The 19,846-nt window shown below is 41.7% G+C and overlaps 2 protein-coding genes across 2 annotated transcripts in view; one reads left to right on the top strand and one right to left on the bottom strand.

Moving 5' to 3' along the window:
• The window catches only part of slc9a7 (solute carrier family 9 member 7), a 30,318-nt gene extending 20,320 nt beyond the window's left edge, over positions 1 to 9,998 (top strand). The window contains exons 13-16 of the mRNA XM_078790251.1: positions 3,292 to 3,355; positions 3,980 to 4,062; positions 5,639 to 5,744; positions 8,276 to 9,998. Coding sequence (XP_078646377.1) covers positions 3,292 to 3,355; positions 3,980 to 4,062; positions 5,639 to 5,744; positions 8,276 to 8,515 — 493 coding nt within the window. The 3' untranslated portion in view covers positions 8,516 to 9,998. The remainder of the gene's footprint in view (positions 1 to 3,291; positions 3,356 to 3,979; positions 4,063 to 5,638; positions 5,745 to 8,275) is intronic.
• Positions 9,999 to 12,122: 2,124 nt separating this feature from the next.
• On the bottom strand, positions 12,123 to 19,720 carry chst7 (carbohydrate (N-acetylglucosamine 6-O) sulfotransferase 7). The gene is made up of 2 exons (XM_058074154.2): positions 18,378 to 19,720; positions 12,123 to 13,004 (listed from the first exon to the last, which is right to left on the bottom strand). The coding sequence occupies exon 1, from the start codon at positions 19,651 to 19,653 to the stop codon at positions 18,388 to 18,390; it is 1,266 nt and encodes a 421-aa protein (XP_057930137.1). The 5' UTR covers positions 19,654 to 19,720; the 3' UTR covers positions 12,123 to 13,004; positions 18,378 to 18,387.
• Positions 19,721 to 19,846: the final 126 nt, after the last annotated feature.

The following is a 19,846-nucleotide window of genomic DNA, read 5'->3' as shown; positions in this document are numbered from 1 at the left end:
CACCAAATCATGCAAAAACTGATGCATACAAAACAAGGAAACACGTCAGCAAAATATGTTTAAGAAAACTGAATCATACAAAACCTGGGCATAAGAAAACAAAAACTGAATCATGCAAAAGCTGCCACGTATGAAATCTGAGGTTTGACTATAATGCGATTTCAACAATGATTCAAAATCATTCAAAAGTCCCAACCCAGCCAGGACTGCACTCTTGCTCGTAATAAAGACCTTATGCTTCATTCATGCTAAGGCTCCCTGGCAGGTAATGAATGACAGCTGTCACCTTGCATGGTAGAAGAATCAAAAGGATCAAATAAGACCACCAGCGAGTCAGGATATGGAATATACTGTACTTTTAGAGTAGTCAGTGTACAGTATGTTGAATGTGTCTTTATGCTGTGGCAGAGCCAAGGGCAGACGGGAGCAACGACGCCGACACGGAAAGTGGGAGTACATCAGGTGCTGTACGGGAATGTACTAGTACAGGAAGTGGTGTTGGACTTTCTTGGTGATGGTGAAGCTTCTGTGTCTGTCTGGAGGGGTCAAGTTTCTGGTATCTTCTGGTTGTGCGTTTTATCATGGTGTGGGTGTGGACAAGGCTTTTTTATGCGGTATTCTTTGAGTATATACTACAGCCTTTACTAGATGTATAGTTTGGAGGTCAGCATGCTGTGTGTTAGCTGCCAAAGAGGAAGAAGACGTTTCCTCCATGTTGAAGGTTGCATGTCTGAAGACAAAGTAGGCTGTGAAGAATCATCACGTGGAGGGAGGAGGGGGTCAGGATGAGTGGATCAGCGGAAGTCAGTGGAACTCCCTCTTATATAAGTGTGTGTGTGTGTGTGTGTGTGTGTGCATTTTCCCTATCGGAGGCCTCCTGTGCTTGTCTCTTTGTTTCTCCGGCTTCTAAGATTCTCCACACAAAGATCATGTGTGTGTGAGTGTTGATGTGCATAATGATGTTTATAAGAACATGATAAATGATCCTCTTGTCCAGGAGGTTGAAGAAGGAATCCACAATCCAGTACCAGTTCTCCACCAAAAAGGAGAGATACTGTCGCTACTTTATTCATCTCCATCTCAAATCATTTTAGTGAAGAATTTAGAAAGGTTATCCCGCTCCCCCTTTCAAGAGCTCTTTCATTCCAAAGTGATAGTTATTGGCTGGTTGTCATGGAAACCACTCAACAACAAAGCCAAGGCATGCATTTCCTACTGTTGGTTGTTCATGGAAGGCCACACTTTTTTGATATAAGCACATGTTTATTTTAATCCCTGCATGCTGGGGGGGGCATTTATACATGTTTTTTGTTGGGTGAGTTAAACAAATAATTCTTATTTTAGAACACAATTCCCCCCATTGGGAAATCAAGCAAATAGAATTGCAGTAATCCCTAGTTTATGGCAGATAATTGGTTACAGACCCGACCATGATAAATGAATTTCCACAAGTAGGATTCTTTATTCATAACTGGAATACTTTGGTAGTTACAGCATGAAATCGGTTTTCCACCTTTTACATTTTAAAATTATTACTGCCCCCCCCCCCAGACATGAAATAACACTTCTGTAGTCACCCTTACACTTCTATTACCCAATGTAGTAGACATAATAAGAGACAATATGACGTATAAGGCACAGAAAACATGATTGTTACCTTCTGAATACGCTTTTAAACATTATTAGAGCCCTCTAGACATGAAGTAACACCCCTATAGTTAACCTTTCACTCCTATTACCCAATATAGTAGACATAATAAGAGAACATATGACATAAGGCACTGAAAACCTGTTTCCGACCTTCTAAATATGCTTTTTAACATTATTACCGCCCTCTTGATCTGTCATGCTGTGTAAGGCACAGAAAACTTGTTTACAACCTTCTAATTGCACTTTTCAACATTATTAGAGCCCCTAGACATGAAATAACACCCCTATAGTCACCCTTACACTCCCATTACCCAATATAGTAGACATAATATGAGAAAATATGACACATAAGGCACAGAAAACTTATTTATGACCTTCTAATTACGCTTGTAACATTAGAGCCCTCTAGACCTGAAATAAAACCCCTATAGTCACCTTTACATTCTTAATACCCAATACAGTCGTCCCTTTGAATTTTGCAACACTTTAATGAATCATGCCGTTTCATGATTGAATAGGGCCTAACAGACCCCAAAGAGTCCACAAATATGCAAATCGTACATACGTATTTAATAAATGAAACATTTTCCTGCATAAAAATGGCTAAATGAAGTAAAATACAAATATAAGGCATTCAGAAGACACATTCAAACGAGGTGTCAAGGCAAGGCAAGGTTCTTTCCAGAGCACAGTTTGTACACAAGGTCATTGAAAATGCTTTCCAGAAAGAAGGGTAAAATCAGACCATAAAATACATACAATTCCATAAAACCAAAACATGAAAAATGAAGACTGTCAGTAATGTTACTGTAATGTAGGGTGAGACGCACAAGCACCAGAGTTGATCGGGGGAACAGCAGGCTTTCAGTGTTCTCACAACAGGCACAATAATCCCTTACGTGTTGCTACTGTTGTGGCCGTAACGCAACTCTGAACCCCCAACGTCACTTCCTGTCTGACACCCCCCCCCTCGGGGAACACACAAACACCAGTCTTATTTACGTCTTACATCTTTCTTATTTTCTCTACCATATTGGGTAATAGGAGTGTAAAGATGACTATAGGGATGTTATTTAATGTCGAGAGGGCTCTAATGTTAAAACTTGTATTTAGATCAGAAACTGATTTTTTCATTTATCAATATCATCATTTAACATATTTCATTTATCAATAAGGAATCCTACTTGTGGTGAGGGATTAAAGTAACATTTTAGCATTCTTAATCACAATTGCCAAAAAGGGAGTTTAACATTTTAATGCAAGTAAATCAAGCTGCAATAAAACAAAATGCGGGAGGAGGTTTGAAGAGCGATACTGTCCCCTAGTGGCCTTTTATGGGTATTGCCTGGATGAAGGAGTGTTGCGTGTAATTTCCAGTGATGCTGCAATATCGCCTCTGTCTGCTATCTGCTTGAAAGCGGCATTTCTGCGACACTGCAACGTCTTGTCTTATCGAAACAGGAAGCTGCGGCTTGTGGACACATTCTAAAGTGTTGCCTTGCAAGCAAAATATGAATCACGTTTATCAGAACACACAGTCACATTGTTCGATACCCCATCGGGAATAGCAGCCACTTTTAGAGCCTGGTTGTCCACCACAAGACCACATGGGACCATGACTATGTCTTTCTCGTATTGCAGGGTGGGAGTGGACCCCGATCAGGACCCGCAGCCGTCTGCAGACACCTTCCAGGTCCTTCAAGGGGTGAGGGTGTTTTTTTTCTTTCTTTCTTTCTTCCCTGCAGGTGGAACTTGTACAAACGGAACATACACATGCCGCGTCAGCAGGAAGAAGACGCACAGAACGTTCCGCCTGTCAAAAAGAGAAATAGAAGACAGACGAGCAGTGTTTCAGCAAGTTTCAGCTCTTTCAGAATGATTTATTGTTTGTTTATTGGGAAGGGTCTGGTTAGCAACTTCATGCTGGTTTTAAAGATATTAAGGAAGAAAACCAGAAAGAAATCAGCAAATGGACCAGAAGACTGTGGTAATATGTAAAAACAACAAAGAATGGAAGATGTATGTAAATGTATTCCATACATGAGCTATTATAATACATTATTTATGAATTGATGGGCAGGCAAGGATTCTTATCTATCTTGTAATAAATGTATACATTTATATTATAATGATAGGATACTACATGTGTTTAAGGTAATAATCGGCATGTCTTGAGACAATCTGAACTACATACAATGAGCCCATTAAGTAACCTGTAACTTTGCATGTTTCCTTTTTCCAAATGTGAGCTCCTACATTACCCATAATGCAACTGAAACACAAAATGAAAATATCTTGTCTTTTTTTTAATCTGATTTTTATTGTGCAGGACGTCTCCCAGGCTGAAGGCCCCAGTAAAACCAAACAGGAGAGCGCTTGGCTCTTCAGGATGTGGTACACCTTTGATCACAAGTATCCTTTTCTTGTCTGGTGTGGACTCCTGCACGCTCACTGTATTCTAGACTGGCTTAGTCGCTCAATACTACTATTGTCTCAGAGCACATTGCAGAGTACACCCACAAGTACATCTTGTCAAGGGACAATACTATAAAACGGGTGTCCAATGTGTGGCCCGGTGGCCATTAAATATCATTTAATAAGAAAAACAAAAACCCACAACAACAGCAAAAATATTTAAATAAAAAATATATATATTTAAAAATATATATTTAAATAAAAAATATATTTCAATTAATTTTAAAAAGCTGCAGCAATTTTACAAGAATAAAGTAAAACTATTAAGAGAATTTTTTTTAATCTTAGTCATAATTTTTTACGAATAATATGATACATTATGAGGGAAAATAATATAATTTTATCACTTTAAATATTAAATAAAGTTTTTTATAATGGTAATATTTGGGGATAATTATCTGCTCGACATCAGCATAAAAATGCGATATTGGTTGGTATCGGTAATTGAGAGTTGGACAATATCGGTTTTTCGGCAAGAAAGTTGGACATCCCTTGTAATGTTATTTAAAACTAATAAAACAACAAATAAAGTTGCAAGTTTTTTAAAATTTGGTAGCAGATTTAAAGTCATAATGCTACAAAATAGGGCTGCACTTGAGTGGTTAGCGTGCAGTCCTCACAGCTAGGAGAACCGAGTTCGATTCCACCCTCGGCCATCTCTGTGTTTGCATGTTCTCCCCGTGCATACATGGGTTTTCTCCGGGTACTCCTGTTTCCTCCCACATTCCAAAAACATGCTAGGTTAATTGGCCACTCCAAACTGTCCATAGGTAGGAATGTGAGTGTGAATGGTTGTTTGTCTATATGTGCCCTGTGATTGGCTGGCCACCAGTCCACGGTGTACCCCGCCTCTCGCCCGAAGGCAGCTGGGATAGGCTCCAGCATGCCCGTGACCTTCGTGAGGATAAGCGGGAGAAAACTAATGAATGTTACAAAATAAAGTCAAAATATTAAGACAAAAAGTTGTATTCTAACAAGGAGATAAAGGTACAATTTTCTCAGATTAAACTTGTAATCATACAATATTTTAGTAGCATACAGTTGAAATATTAGTTTTTTAAGTTGTAATATCGAAACAATAGTCGAAACAACCAAAACAATTAATAAAGTTGTAATTTATTTGGAAAATTAGGTTGAGGGGGGGAGTATAATGTTCTGGGAAGAAAGTCAAAATATTATGAGAATAAAGTCATAATATTACAAGAAGAAAAAACAATGCAGCAGAAATGATAAAAACATAAGGAATCTTAGGAAGAGAAAATAAATGAGAGAAATGAGAATAGTGTGTGCACACCCACATGGTGCATCGTGTGCGTTGTTGTGCCGTGTGGTTTGGATGGCTTTTTGTACAAGGTACAGATTGCATATGACTATTTTGGCGACACACACGGCAAGTGGCCTACACTTCCCATGTTAAAGGTTTAAAGGACTTTGGGAATGCCGAATTAAGACGCTTGGTGTACAGTATGTAGTATTCCAAAATGTCTGCTGATGTCCTTAAAACGGCATCCAGTTACCTGAAGCCCATCTTGACCCACAGCGGCCCCCCACTCACGTCCACACTGCCCAGTTGCTGCGGACCCCTGGCCAGCTGTTTGACCTCCCCCAAGGCCTACCAGGTGAACACAGTAGAAAAAGACTTTGACCCCTTTTTCCCTCCCTTGTGGGCAAAATCGTTCATTTCAGTGAACCGGATCATTCCAGTTCATTCAGTAAAAAAGATCCGTTCATTTCGGTCAATTGGTCGTTAGCCTGTGATCTCCCCCTGTGCATAGACCCGGTCAGCCGTGTCGAGTCAGTCCGTTCACTTATGTTCACGTTCGTTTGACTCAACAGCGCAACAACACGTGATGACTAGTGGTGTGTCGGTCATGAACGTATGGGTCAAAAGAACTAGTTCTTTTTAGTGAATGGAATGAACAAGGTCACCGACAGTGTCGCTCAATCTCTCGGCCTTTCAGTCAACTAACCACACCCACCCTCAGAGCGAGGTGAACTGACTCTCCAGCCAAAAAAAAGCATTTGCTGAACTGAACGGACTGAACGGGTATTTTAGGCGCGGTGACCTTCTTCATCTCGTTCACAAAAAAGAACTAATTCTTTTGACCCGTTCGTTCATGACTGACACACCACTACTGCTTACGTACACTACACGACCCCCCTGGAGCCACGGGTGGCCTATTGATCGCCAGTGCATCCAGCGCGTGAAAGCTCTCACAGCACAGTCGCACAGGAAGTATACTTGTGCTACTCCAGCAGCATATGCTTTCCTGTGGCCTCCGGCCGTACGTCTTCCATCAAGCGGACCTCCCCCAAGCCTCACATTGGCTGAGGTCGCTTTCTGTCTTCATTTCTTCTTCTGTGGCCACTTCCTGCTTCATGCAGGATGCTAAAATCAACACCTTTACCCACATTCTCACCAGAATGGAGCACTTTAAGTAAGAACCTAATGAAAATGCTCAAAAGAGGAACACTCCTGTCATATAGAAGATCTTTGATGTTTTTGATGTGGTTCCCTAAAACAGCAAAGCGCTTCCGTTATATCTTTGTTCTTTGACTAGTGTTTTTACAAATAGAGGGCCCTTGCCGGTACTCAAACGTGTCAGAGAGCTCCTGTCTTATAGAAGATCTTTGACTTTTGGTTCATAAAACAATAGAACTCCTATCATATTGAGGATCTTTGACGGTTTGACAAAAGGTCGTTCAAAATATCTGAGAGCTCTTGTCATATTGAGGATCTTTGACTAGCGTGTTTAGATGTAAAGGATCTTTGACTAGTGTTTTTGCAGATGGTCCTTCAAACAGTAGAGATCCTGTCATATTGAGGATCTTTGACTCGCGTGTTTACATGTAAAGGATCTTTGACTAGTGTTTTTGCAGATGGTCCTTCAAACAGTAGAGAGATCCTGTCATATTGAGGATCTTTGACTCGCGTGTTTACATGTAAAGGATCTTTGACTAGTGTTTTTGCAGATGGTCCTTCAAACAGTAGAGAGCTCTTGTCATATTGAGGATCTTTTGACTAGCATTTTTACATGTAAAGGATCTTTGACTTTTGGTTCATAAAACAATAGAACTCCTGTCATATTGAGGATCTTTGACTAGCGTGTTTACATCTAAAGGATCTTTGACTAGTGTTTTTGCAGATGGTCCTTCAAACAGTAGAGAGCTCTTGTCATATTGAGGATCTTTTGACTAGCATTTTTACATGTAAAGGATCTTTGACTTTTGGTTCATAAAACAATAGAACTCCTGTCATATTGAGGATCTTTGACTAGCGTGTTTACATCTAAAGGATCTTTGACTAGTGTTTTTGCAGATGGTCCTTCAAACAGTAGAGAGCTCTTGTCATATTGAGGATCTTTTGACTAGCATTTTTACATGTAAAGGATCTTTGACTTTTGGTTCATAAAACAATAGAACTCCTGTCATATTGAGGATCTTTGACTAGCGTGTTTACATCTAAAGGATCTTTGACTAGTGTTTTTGCAGATGGTCCTTCAAACAGCAGAGAGCTCTTGTCATATAGAGGATCTTTGACTAGCGTTTTTACATGTAAAGGATCTTTGACTAAAGGTTCTTTGACTTTTGGTTCATAAAACAATAGAACTCCTATCATATTGAGTATCTTTGACAGTTTGACAAACGGTTGTGCTGTTTGTCGTTCAAAATATCTGAGAGCTCCTGTCATATTGAGGATCTTTGACTAGCGTTTTTACATGTAAAGGATCTTTGACTTTTGGTTCATAAAACGATAGAACTCCTATCATATGAGGATCTTTGACGGTTTGACAAACAGTTGTGCTGTTCAAAATATCTGAGAGCTCCTGTCATATTGAGGATCTTTGACTAGCGTTTTTGCAGATGGTCCATCAAACAGTAGAGAGCTCTTGTCATATTGAGGATCTTTGACTAGCGTTTTTCCATGTAAAGGATCTTTGACTAGTGTTTTTGCAAATGGTCCTTCAAACAGTAGCGAGCTCTTGTCATATAGAGGATCTTTGCATGGAGTTTTTGCACTAGGTTCTCAAAAACGTCAGAGAGGTATATAGGATCTTTGACTAACATGATAGATAGATAATGTTTTTAAAAAAAGAAAATAAAATAAAAAATATATAAATATATATATAACATATATAAATCTGTTCAGAACCAAGAGCAGATGAGAGACCAGGACTGCGACCTGATCCGCAACGACGGCGACCTGACCTTCACGTTCGGAGATAGTGCCATCACCACAAACGGTGTGTCCGGGGCGGACGGCGGAGCCAATGGAAAACGGAGCGTCAGCACGTCGGAGGAGGCGCTGGAGCGTGAGCTGGACTCTCGTGAGCAGGAGCTGCTCACCCGCGGAACACGCTTGGTTTTCCCCATTGAGGATCACATCTAATAACACACGCACGCACACACACACAACAGACACACAACAGACAAAGATGAAGTTCATACACCGGGAGACACTCTCCATGCTGTCATGCACTCTTTTTATTTGGAATTACCTCTGCCAGGAAGCCTGGCTTTGTCTGTGTGGAACTTTTTTTTGTTGTTAAAGGGGCCAAATAGGATGCAACTTCAGCCAATAATTCTGCAACTAGGAGATTATCAGTCATGTTTATTACCTCTGCCAAGGAGATCTACTCTCGATATAGCACCGGTCAAACGTGTACAGACAACTTTGTCATGTTATCCAATGAGAGGTGTCTCTAAACTTTTGATTCTGTGATCCTAGCTGTTTCTGCCACAATAGCTGTCAAAAGTTTAGAGACACTTTCTCATGTCATGAAATAAGAAAGTGTCTCTAAACTTTTGATTGGGCTGAAACGGCTACGATCATAGAATCAAAGGTTAGAGACACCTTTATCATGTTAACCAAATGAGAAAGTGTCTCTAAACTTTTGATTTTTATGTTACCAAATGAGAAAGTGTCTCTAAACTTTTGATTCTGTGACCCTAGCTTTTTCTGCTATAATAGCTGTCAAAGGTTTAGAGACACTTTATCATGTTACCAAATGAGAAAGTGTCTCTATACTTTTGCTTCTCTGACCCTAGCTGTTTCTGCCACAATAGCTGTCAAAAGCTTAGAGACACTTTCTCATGTCATGAAATAAGAAAGTGTCTCTAAACTTTTGATTGGGCTGAAACAGCTATGATCATTGAATCAAAGGTTAGAGACACTTTATCATGTTAACCAAATGAGAAAGTGTCTCTAAACTTTTGATTCTTATGTTACCAAATGAGAAAGTGTCTCTAAACTTTTGATTCTGTGACCCTCGCTGTTTCTTCTAAAATAGCTGTCAAACGTTTAGAGACGCTTTCTCATGTTATCAAATGAGAAAGTGTCTCTAAACTTTTGATGCTATGATCCTAGCAATTTTAGCATCTACAAATGATTGTAGATATTCGTACATGTGCAAAGGTCAAACCAGGCTTTACCCAGATTCAATCCAGTTTTCACTTTTTAGCTGCAATTTCCATTAAAAATGTTATTTTCTAAAGCCATACTCCACAAAGGTGAAAGACGTATACTGTATGTTTGTCAGATTGTAATTTCCTGTGCTTCTTATTACATCTTGATTTAAAGTGTTAAATCTCCATTGAGCTACAGAGATGCTAAAATGGGAAGATTTGCACCCTTTTTGAGTGTCCTTCTTTGGCTTCCTTCACTGAAAAGAAGGAAATATACCAGCATAAAGACAGTTAATACGCAACACTATGTTGCTTAGCATTGAGCTAACATCATTGCTAACAGCCGAAATGTTAATCAGCGTGTGTTCAGAAGCTGTGCATTGTGTTGCAGCTTTAAAAAGTAGTTTAGCCAGAGGACGCCGGCATGTGAGGGGCGGCGGGGGGTCAAGAATGTGTTTTTTTTTTTTTTAAAGAAAACTCCATGGGGTGAAGAGGAGGAGCGTATGTAAATGGCAACAATGGCCGGCTTTGTTGGCGTTACATCTCATGACTGTTGTACTCCACACAGCTGTTAGGATCCTTCTGTTACCCCCCCCCCCTTCCACTGCTGCATGCTGACTTTGGTGCTGGTGCAATTTAGTTCAGAGCCGGAGTTGAACCAACAGCCTCTACGCCCTGGGGAGCTGTGTCATTATGTCCCAAGGGTTATGTCTCCCCTCAGGAAATGCTAAAAGGGAAATCAACGGGAGTCATGCAATTTAAACCATCTTCATTCTGTCAAATGTCCGCATGAAAAGTATTGACTTGCCTGGAGCTTTTATTTTGAAGAGTACTCATCTTCTGTCAGAATTTGACAAACGACCAAAAAATACTTACAGCTATTATTTTGTGTACTATTCAAGTAAAGAATAACTGTAATGTGAGACTGCAGTATTTGTTCTTGTTCTAACACAGCTTTGTCACGGAGATGAAACACTTCTCCAAAATAAAATGCAATCCCTGATTGTATGCTAGAAATAATCATAAAAAACAATATGAATGGGGGGTGAGAGGAATAGATCTAGATGGTAAAAGGGCAGAAAATAATGCATCATTAACAAAAACAATTGGAGTATCAGTCAAAAATATGGAGACACTTACGCATGCTACTGAATGGGTAAGTGTCTCCATACTTTTGACTTACATGGGGTATAGTCAAAAGTATGGAGACACTTGCTCGTGCTACTGAATGGGTAAGTGTCTCTATACTTTTGACTTGCTTACATGGGTTTAGTCAAGTCTCAGTCTTCATTCTTTTGACTGAGACTTATAATAAACCCCACATAAGCAAAATGTTTTTACCGCTCCTGTGTTTACAAAACAAAGTTCTACCTTTTGCAAGCCTGAAGAAAGTTGACAATATTATGTTGACAAAAAACATTGCAATTTGCAAAAGTAAAAAAAAAGTAAAAGTATTGAGACATTTGCCAATGCTCATGAATGACTGTCTCTATACTTTTGACTGGCACTTGCATGCAACAGAGGGCGCTGTAACTCCTAACTGCGAGGTCATCAGAACCCAGAGGAAAGCCACAGAAAAAATACAAAAATGGCTGAAAATACAACCCTAATCAAAACAATGAAACAGCTAGAATACCCGTCAAAGCATAGCATAAAAACAGCATAGCGCTTCAGCAATACAGTATAGAGGATCTTTGACTAGCAGGAAGGGCCTTAAAAACAGCACAGTGTTCCTTTTGTACAGAGGATCTTTGACCAGCAAGGAGTCTAAAAACAGCATAGCGCTCCTGTAGTACATAATAGAGGATCTTTGACTAGCAGGAAGGGCTTAAAAACATCACGGTGCTTCTGTCCTATATAGGATCTTTGACCAGCAAGGATTCTAAAAACAGCATAGCGCTCCTGTAGTACAGTATAGAGGATCTTTGACTAGCAGGAGGGGCTTAAAAACATCCCGGTGCTTCTGTCCTATACAGGATCTTTGACCAGCAAGGATTCTAAAAACAGAATAGCGCTCCAGCAATACAGTAAAGAGGATCTTTGACTAGCAGGAAGGGCTTAAAAACATCACAGTGCTTCTGTCCAATAGAGGATCTTTGACCAGCAAGGATTCTAAAAACAGCATAGCGCTCCAGCAATACAGTATAGAGGATCTTTGACTAGCAGGAGGGGCTAGTAAAGAGGATCTTTGACTAGCAGGAAGGGCTTAAAAACATCACAGTGCTTCTGCCCTATAGAGGATCTTTGACCAGCAAGGATTCTAAAAACAGAATAGCGCTCCAGCAATACAGTAAAGAGAATCTTTGACTAGCAGGAGGGGCTTAAAAACACCACAGTGCTTCTGTCCTATAGAGGATCTTTGACCAGCAAGGAGTCTAAAAACAGCACAGCGCTCCAGCAAGACAGTATAGAGGATCTTTGACTAGCAGGAGGGGCTAGTAAAGATGATCTTTGACTAGCAGGAAGGGCTTAAAAACATCACGGTGCTTCTGTCCTATATAGGATCTTTGACCAGCAAGGATTCTAAAAACAGAATAGCGCTCCAGCAATACAGCATAGAGGATCTTTGACTAGCAGTAAGGGCTTAAAAACATCACAGTGCTTCTGTCCTATACAGGATCTTTGACCAGCAAAGATTCTAGGATTGCATTTAGGAGGCAAGCATATGATGAAATAATCAAAGCGGTGGGTGGAGTCAAGCAACGGACAAGAAAATATCAGCATTAAGTTTCCAATGACTCTTTATTCAGGTCATTTGAAAGCATGGAAATGTTTTTTACCTTCATGTACAAATATGACAAATGTGCATCCCTAACCAGGACGTAGAAAGGGTATGAGGATAAACCATGAGACTTTTAGACCACGTTTAGACAGAGAAGGCAGGATAAAAAGTACCACGTCTGTCCCAGAACTGATTGGGTGGAGTGAAAGTCTCCTTCATGCGAAGGTTTTGCTGCTGCAGCTGTCCACATTCCTCACGGGACGGAGGGGGTTGGGTTTGAGGAATTGAGGGGGTCCAACACTGGAGTCTCCTTGCCACTTTCAAGTTAGCTTGTTAGCGAGTCCACGTAAGTGCAGATTACTGCTGAGTCATGCGGGCAGGTGACGGCCACCTTGCAACGTCCTGAGAAGCTTTTTAAGGCCCCCCTCCACCCCCACCCCGCCTGCCGTGCTGGCGGTTTGTAAATAGGGACAAGAAGGGAGGGGATTAGCAGGACTAAAAAAAGGGGGAGGAGAGCCAGCGTTGACGTGTGAAGCAGCCTGGCCTCCCTGGTGTTTGTTTGCCACCTTGGCTCCACAGACGAGCAGGTAGGACTTTAGAAAACATCCCACCATGTCCCACTTTCACCCCCTGCTCATCCGCTGTGCTCAGCTGGAAGAAAAACAGCCCCTGAGCGATGCTTGCTGCTCCCAGTGGGACACATTCCAGCTGTTAGTCCCCCATTTCGCCCTCAGTCTTGACTTGCAGGCCCCTGGAAGAGAAACACAATCAAATGCTGTTACTTCAAATAAGAGCATATATTTTTTCTCTCCAACATTATTTGTCCTCATAATATTGAGAGCTTATTTTTGTAAAATAGCAACATCTTTTCTGCTGGAATACAACTTTTTCTCACAATATTTTGAATTTATTCTTGTAAAATTACAATGTTTTTTTAAAGGGGAACTGCACTTTTTTTAATTTAATTTTGCCCATCATTCTCAGTGTGAAATATGAAAACATATTTCTTTCCCTTTTCTGTGCATTCTAGCGCGAGAAACTGAGTTAAATTCAGCTAGCCAAGAACGGGCGTCATGGGAATACCTATTTTGATGCTAAAGCCCCTCAAAAAAACAGTGTTCCATTTACATAACTGACTTGTATATTAACCAAGCTACAGCAATATTATTATTGAAGCAGCTAACATGAAGTATTTTTATCTTGCGGACTAACACAAACTAGTCACAAACGGAAGAGTGGGTAGCTAGGTCGCTACAAAGACTCAACAAGATGCTAGTTTGCCGTCAGTCTTTTTTTTCCTGAGAACTGGAGCACACGTCGTGTGCTGGAAGATACAGCCATCCCAATGAAAGTGGACATCATAAGTGTTGTCGCTGCTGTTGTTGACAGAACTAGCATGCTAAGTATGTGTATCAATGCGCAGAGAAACAAAGTTTGAATAGTGTTTTAAAATATGACAATAAGACAAGATACTTCAACTAATAGTATCTATTTTTGTTATAGTTTACATAGTTGAAATAGGTGTATCCCAAAGACAGCATTGTAAGCTAGCTCATATTAAGTCGTTTTCTCATGTTATAATGCACAGAAAAAGGGAAAGAAATATGTGTGTTCCCGTTTCACATAAGGATTGGGAATGATTCCCAAAAAATTAAAATCCAAATTTTCAAATATTACAACCGTTTTGTTTCTATAACAATAAAAAAAGTATTTATTTAATATTTCAACTTTATGCTACTAAATGTTTTTTCCTCCTAATCTTCCAATGTTATTCTTGTAAAATTACAACTTTCACTTAATATTTTGACTTTATTCATGTAAAAGTACAACAGATTTTTCTATTTTTGCTGTCTTTAAAGTAAAAAAATTTTTTTGTGTTTAATAATTTTTTACAAATGTGCTGGGGACAGTAAAAAAAAAAAAAAACAGCCCCCGGGGCTGCATTTTTTTCCCTGCCAAATCAAAGCCGTAACAATCTAAACAACATTCATCCACTTATGCCTTTCACACAGAAACTAGCAAGACCAAGATTGTTGCCGCAACTTTAAAGGTCCCCTGTTAGACAAAAGTGACTTTTTAAATGATATTCTAACAGTAATATATGTTAATCATAGCAGGCTTTGCTACACGTCTTAAACTAAAAGCTCTGTTTCTGTCCTTCAGTGAGTCAGCTTGAGACGTGGGAGTTCTTGGTATTCAAGCCAAATGGCGTTCCCTTTAGGGTTGTTATTGTCGTAGCTCTGTTCAAGTCCATCTGACAGAACTTCAAGTGTTTTCACGGGTGGACATTTGGATTCCCTCCTTGAAGATCTTCAATAAAGCCTCCATTGTTCGGTGCTTGGCACGAACGGGCGTGTGGTCCTGACTCTGGCTGGCATAGAGTCGCACCGCCTCGGGCTGTGGCGCAGAGAAAGAGGTCATTGTGTACATGTCTGTCAGTGACAGGGGTACGCCCCCCCAAGGGGTTACCAAGCAGCCTGTCACCATCGGCTCGGACAGGCGGAGCCTTTAAGAAGCGAGCTGTTTGCAAGCCATAAGCGTGGAGCAGATGGAGGGTGGGCAGGCGGACCTTGTCTCACCGCCCCCGCACCCCCCACCGATGTGGCTCTGGAGCTGTTGAGTACTAAGACCCAGACTGATCAGCTATAGGATGCTAGTGTGAACCTTACATTTTTGCCTTTACAATCACCGGGGCTGTGTGACACCAGGAAGGATCCAGCACCCCCTTGATAGACCCCAAGATGGCTGGTACTACAAGTACTTTCCTTTCCATCTTGTTCACTGGGGCACTGAACCAGGGGGCGGCGAGTACAAACAACCATTCACACTCACATTCATACCTATGGACAATTAACCTAGCATGTTTTTGGAATGTGGGAGGAAACCGGAGTACTCGGAGAAAATCCACGCATGCACGGGGAGAACATGCAAACTCCACAATGAGATTCCCGAGAGTGGAATTGAATCCTGGTCCTCCCAATCTCCTGACTGTGTGGCCAACATGCTAACCACTCGGCTCATGTTAAGAGCTTATTCCTGTAAAATTGCAACTTTTTTCTGCTACAATACTTAATACTTTGACCTGATTCTCATAGAATTATGTTTTTTTTTAAGTTTTCAAGTTATTACAACTTTCGTCGTGTAAATTTTCTTCTCGTAATTATGACTTATTCCCATAATATTGGATTTTATTGTTGGAACACGGCAACTAATTTTTCAAAAATTACAACTTTATTTGCTTTTCACTTTGTCTTGTTTTTATATTTCAACTTTACGCTACTAAAATGACTATAAATGATTTTGTTTTCTCATAATATTACAACGTTATTGACTTCAATCTTGTTAATTTTTGCTGTTTTTGATATATTTTTCTTGTTATTACATTTTGGTGTGAATGCAGAATGGTTTTCAAGACTGGCGTTAATACGATACGTATTATAAAAAAATGTGTTATAAAAAAAATGAGACAGTTCCTGAAAAGCTGTGTAGCGAAGCAACTTGCAACTTGAAAAGCCTGCGTTTGAGCACCTCTCCTTTCAATAGCGGAGCAAACGCGGGCGCGACATGATAGATTTCGATGTGTTTCTAACCACATACTAATTACTTACAACATCATTGTGGGTCTTTCAATGGAAAAAGAGCCATCTTTCACTGATGTGAGACTACACTGCATCATTCAAATAATGTCAGGTCAAAGAAGCAAACAGAGAGAGAGCCTTGTCCGCCCCCCCCTCCCCCCCAGCTTATAAATGAAGCATCCTCGTGCCTCGGCAAAACCGCTCATTTTCACAGAGATTGCACTGTCCAGATTCAAATGTCACCCTCACAGAACACGCCATTGTTTTCAACGCCGTTGCCCTTGAGACTCACTTCTTCATCTTAGCTTGGGAAAGACCCAAGAGCGAGGCCCACATGCTTGAAGAACTTAACCTCCAAACCGCAAAAAAAGAATCTATTTATATCTGGGTGAATGAAAGCTACATTATAGCGTGTAGGAGTACACAGACAGAAGAAACATCTTCATCGTCCTCATTTGTTTGCTTGAAAAGCAGCCATGGAAGCAGTGCTCTACCAGAGAACGCTATTTGACCTGCTTTGTGGCATAGAGTGTGGAGAAGTGATTCATTTGTGTTTTTAATAAGCATGTCTCATAAACCGTGTAATGTTGTTTCAGGGTGTGTTTAGCTTGGAGAGTAAAAACATTACATAACTTCCAAAACTCAAATTTGGGACCCAAATGCACGCAGTATAAAAACATTTGCAAAAAATTGGAGCCAGATAACAGCAGATCTGGCATTTGTCCACTTGTGCTTTTTACACAGAACTACATAGAGGCGGGTAAACCAATCTATGATCATGACATATTAACAGAAGCTTCCTTTACAGGCGGCAATTATTTTGACCCTCGGCCCCCACCGTAGTTTGATTGAAGCGCGGTAACTGTAGCCACAAGTTGGAACAAATATAGAAAATAGAGTATTTAGATTGGTAAAGTTGGCTTCAAAGCCCTGGCAGATGGCTCTTGTAGCAAGACCAAAGTTATTTGTATCTACTGTTGCTGTGTTTGACTTCTCACGGATTCCATGGCCTGCCAGAGACTGGAGCAGTGCAGGTATTGTTTTTATTGTCATATACAGTGCTACCTTGGCATAAGAGTGGCCCAACTAACCAGTGCTTTTCACATTTTTACATCTCTCTGATGATTTTGGCATTGAACTGCCAGCTAAATTGGACTTCCAGCTGCTATTGACGGGCTGTCAATGTGATGACCGTGGCTGAAGTCCAGTGTTTTGCTAGTGTTAGCCATTTAGCATGGAACTACCACAATGATGCACATTAGCACTCAAAGTCATCAAATCTTACCTTTATGCATTCCCACATAGTATCAGCATTCGGGGGCAAGTATGAGGTGAAAGAAAAAGGGGGAAAATACATCCAAATACATCCATACAGCCCTCTTTGCTTCGGAGAACGGTAGGATGGTGCGTTCAATGACCGTTGGAAAAAGTAGGACAAATTGCAAATCGTATTAAACATTCAAAATCTGTGGAAATAGTTATAGTATTGTAATAAAATAATATATAATGATAAATTTATGTGTATTTTAATGTTTTAAATGAGAAATGACATTAGATTTGCAATTTGGATGAAATGTTTTATGACTGTTGCCCTATGTTTTAGGTATTTTCATTTGTACATTTCATGAAGGAAAGGTGCATTTAGGCAATTTTTTTAATAATAATCCTTTCTGAATTTTCCTAAATTGACTTTTTTACTCACAAACATTTAGAATTTAAAACCGGTATCATAAATAAACAAATCTTATTTTGAGGTGACAACCTTATAAGACAAGCTTAATAAGACAATCTTTCGCCAGTCAATCACAGGGCATGTTTTAAATAATGACCCATAAAAACATTTCTATCTGTGATTAATTCGGAGTTGACTATGGACAAAATGTGAATAATCTCGTTCAAATATTTTAATCGATTGGGCAAACGTTTTCACTCGCAGGCTGCTCTGGGTAAAAAATAAAATAAAAATAGACGATCCATCTACTCTGTATATACTGTATCACACCCAATGACAGCAAGTGAACGCATCACATAAATCAACAACTGAGTGCGAAATATAACACATCAATTAATCTCAAATGCCTCCAAGGCATGCTGGGTAGTTCAGCGACACCAACAACATGAAGAATGAACAATAAAACACTGGCTATTTTGTAATTAAGCAAAAATGTGACAAACACAGCAAAACACTGGGAGAAAGAGTACTACAAGCTACCCAGCATGCCTTGTGGCAGGAATATATGGGTATTGCGAGTCGATATTTGTTTGTATGCCCACATGGTGCAGTATAGGTTGCTTTGTGCGTCATGTGTTGATTTGTTGTGTTGTTTGCATCTGACTATTTTGGCGACTTAAGTGTGCCACAACAACACCGCAAGTCAATTAAGATGCTTGGCCGCCGTTTGCCGCCCCCGATCCACATGGAAAGGTGTAAAAGGCTGTAGTTTTCTTAGTTTTGCCTGACTACGGCCCTTGGGGCAGGCACAAGGGTGCCCCGTGAACTCTGCCTAGCGACAAGTGACCAGGAAGCAAAGAAGTCGTCTCCTCACCGTGACATGCTCATGTGGTTTTGTCTACGCCGTGCCTCGGGTAGCCCAGCTGCCTCATAACCTCACTGCAGTAGGCCTCCACCTGGTTGATCTGCTCCACGCTGAGACGCTCCCTCCAGGCGTAGATCGCTTCCTTGGCGTCCCGGGACGAGATGAGGAAGGGCTTGTCCGAGGAGTAGCCTCGGCCATGGGTCATGTTGAGGGCGAAGCTTTCCAACGCAGGCGACGAGGAGAGGTTGGAGAAGCGGTAGAGCTTCTGGAGCTCCTGGGCAGGGTGCAGCACCAGGTCCTCATAGCGGATGCGGTGGTAGCTTCTCCGTACCCAGGGCGGCGCGTTGGACACCAGCATCATGTCGCTGAGCCAGTTGTCGCAGATGAGCTCCATGGCGCTGGACACATAGCTCTCGGCCCGGTTCAGACGATTGTTGGGCACCAGCAGACGTTTGTACTTGTCGTTCTGCTTCTTGCTCCTCAGCACCTGGATGCTCTCCTTCACTAGAGCCTGCTTGGACTTCAGGCGGGAGTTGTGCACCGCCCTGGGGTCCCGGAAGAGCTGCACGATGTGGAGCTTTATGGCTGGGTCCTTCATCAGGGGCACCAGGGTGTTGAGGTCCAAAACGCGCACCCCTTTAATGACCACCACAGGGTACTTCTTGCACTCCCGCTCCAGATCCCTGATGTCCCGCTTTGGGCACTTGGCGCAGCGGTCCTCCTGGACCAGACCGACATGGTGCCGCTTGTGAGCGTCGCACAGCGGCTCGGAGCACACCACCTTGTTCATCTTCCATCCGAAGATGAAGGCTGTGGTGATGTTCTGCGTGCCGGCGTAGAGCTTGAGCACGGAGAAGTCACAGCGGAACAAGGCGCTCATCATGTCACGCACGGCGCCCTGCAGGCTGCCCGCATCGCCCGGGTACAAAGCCTGCCAGATGTGCCACATGGGCTCGTACAGGTAGAAGACATCTGGATGCTGGTTAAAGAGCTCCCCCAGGAACGACGAGCCGGTCCTCCAGGTGGCGTGCAAGTAGATGTGAGTGCGGGGCCGGCTACTGTTTTTACCCGGCTCCTCTGTGGCGTTGGCGCCGTCCACCTTGTCGCCGCGCTCCCAGAGCACGGCCACCGCGTTCTTCAGGTCCGAGCAACGGGACTGCTGCTGCAGCAGCTTGGCGCCATGCAGCGACTTGTCCCCGAAGTCGAACACATACGGGATGAGCAGGAGCAAACCCGAGTAGGCGAGGATCAGAATCAAGTATTTCTTTTGCAGCCTCCTCTTCATCTCTCGGTTGTGGACGAGTCGCTGCAGTCAAAGCGCTGTGACGGCAGCAGCGAAGTTCTGTTTGGATTCGCAGGGAAGCGGCTGGACTGTGGGGACGAATAAGCCACGCCCCGTTTGCAAAAAAAACCCACACACATCTATTACGTTTGCACATGCACGCCCTGCAATGTTGCACTGAATGTAATGTTGTAGC

The sequence above is a fragment of the Doryrhamphus excisus genome, linkage group LG4 (genome assembly GCF_037039965.1).
Source record: "Doryrhamphus excisus strain RoL-2023G ecotype Guam linkage group LG4, RoL_Dexc_Guam_v1.1, whole genome shotgun sequence".
In the NCBI taxonomy this organism is placed as follows: Eukaryota; Metazoa; Chordata; class Actinopteri; order Syngnathiformes; family Syngnathidae; genus Doryrhamphus; species Doryrhamphus excisus.
The sequence above is the reverse complement of the archived record's forward strand: the minus strand, read 5'-3'. Positions and strand labels throughout refer to the sequence as shown.

Coding starts and splice junctions, on each gene's coding strand:
- chst7 (XM_058074154.2), bottom strand. CDS start 19,653: ATGAAGAGGAGGCTGCAAAAGAAATACTTGATTCTGATCCTCGCCTAC.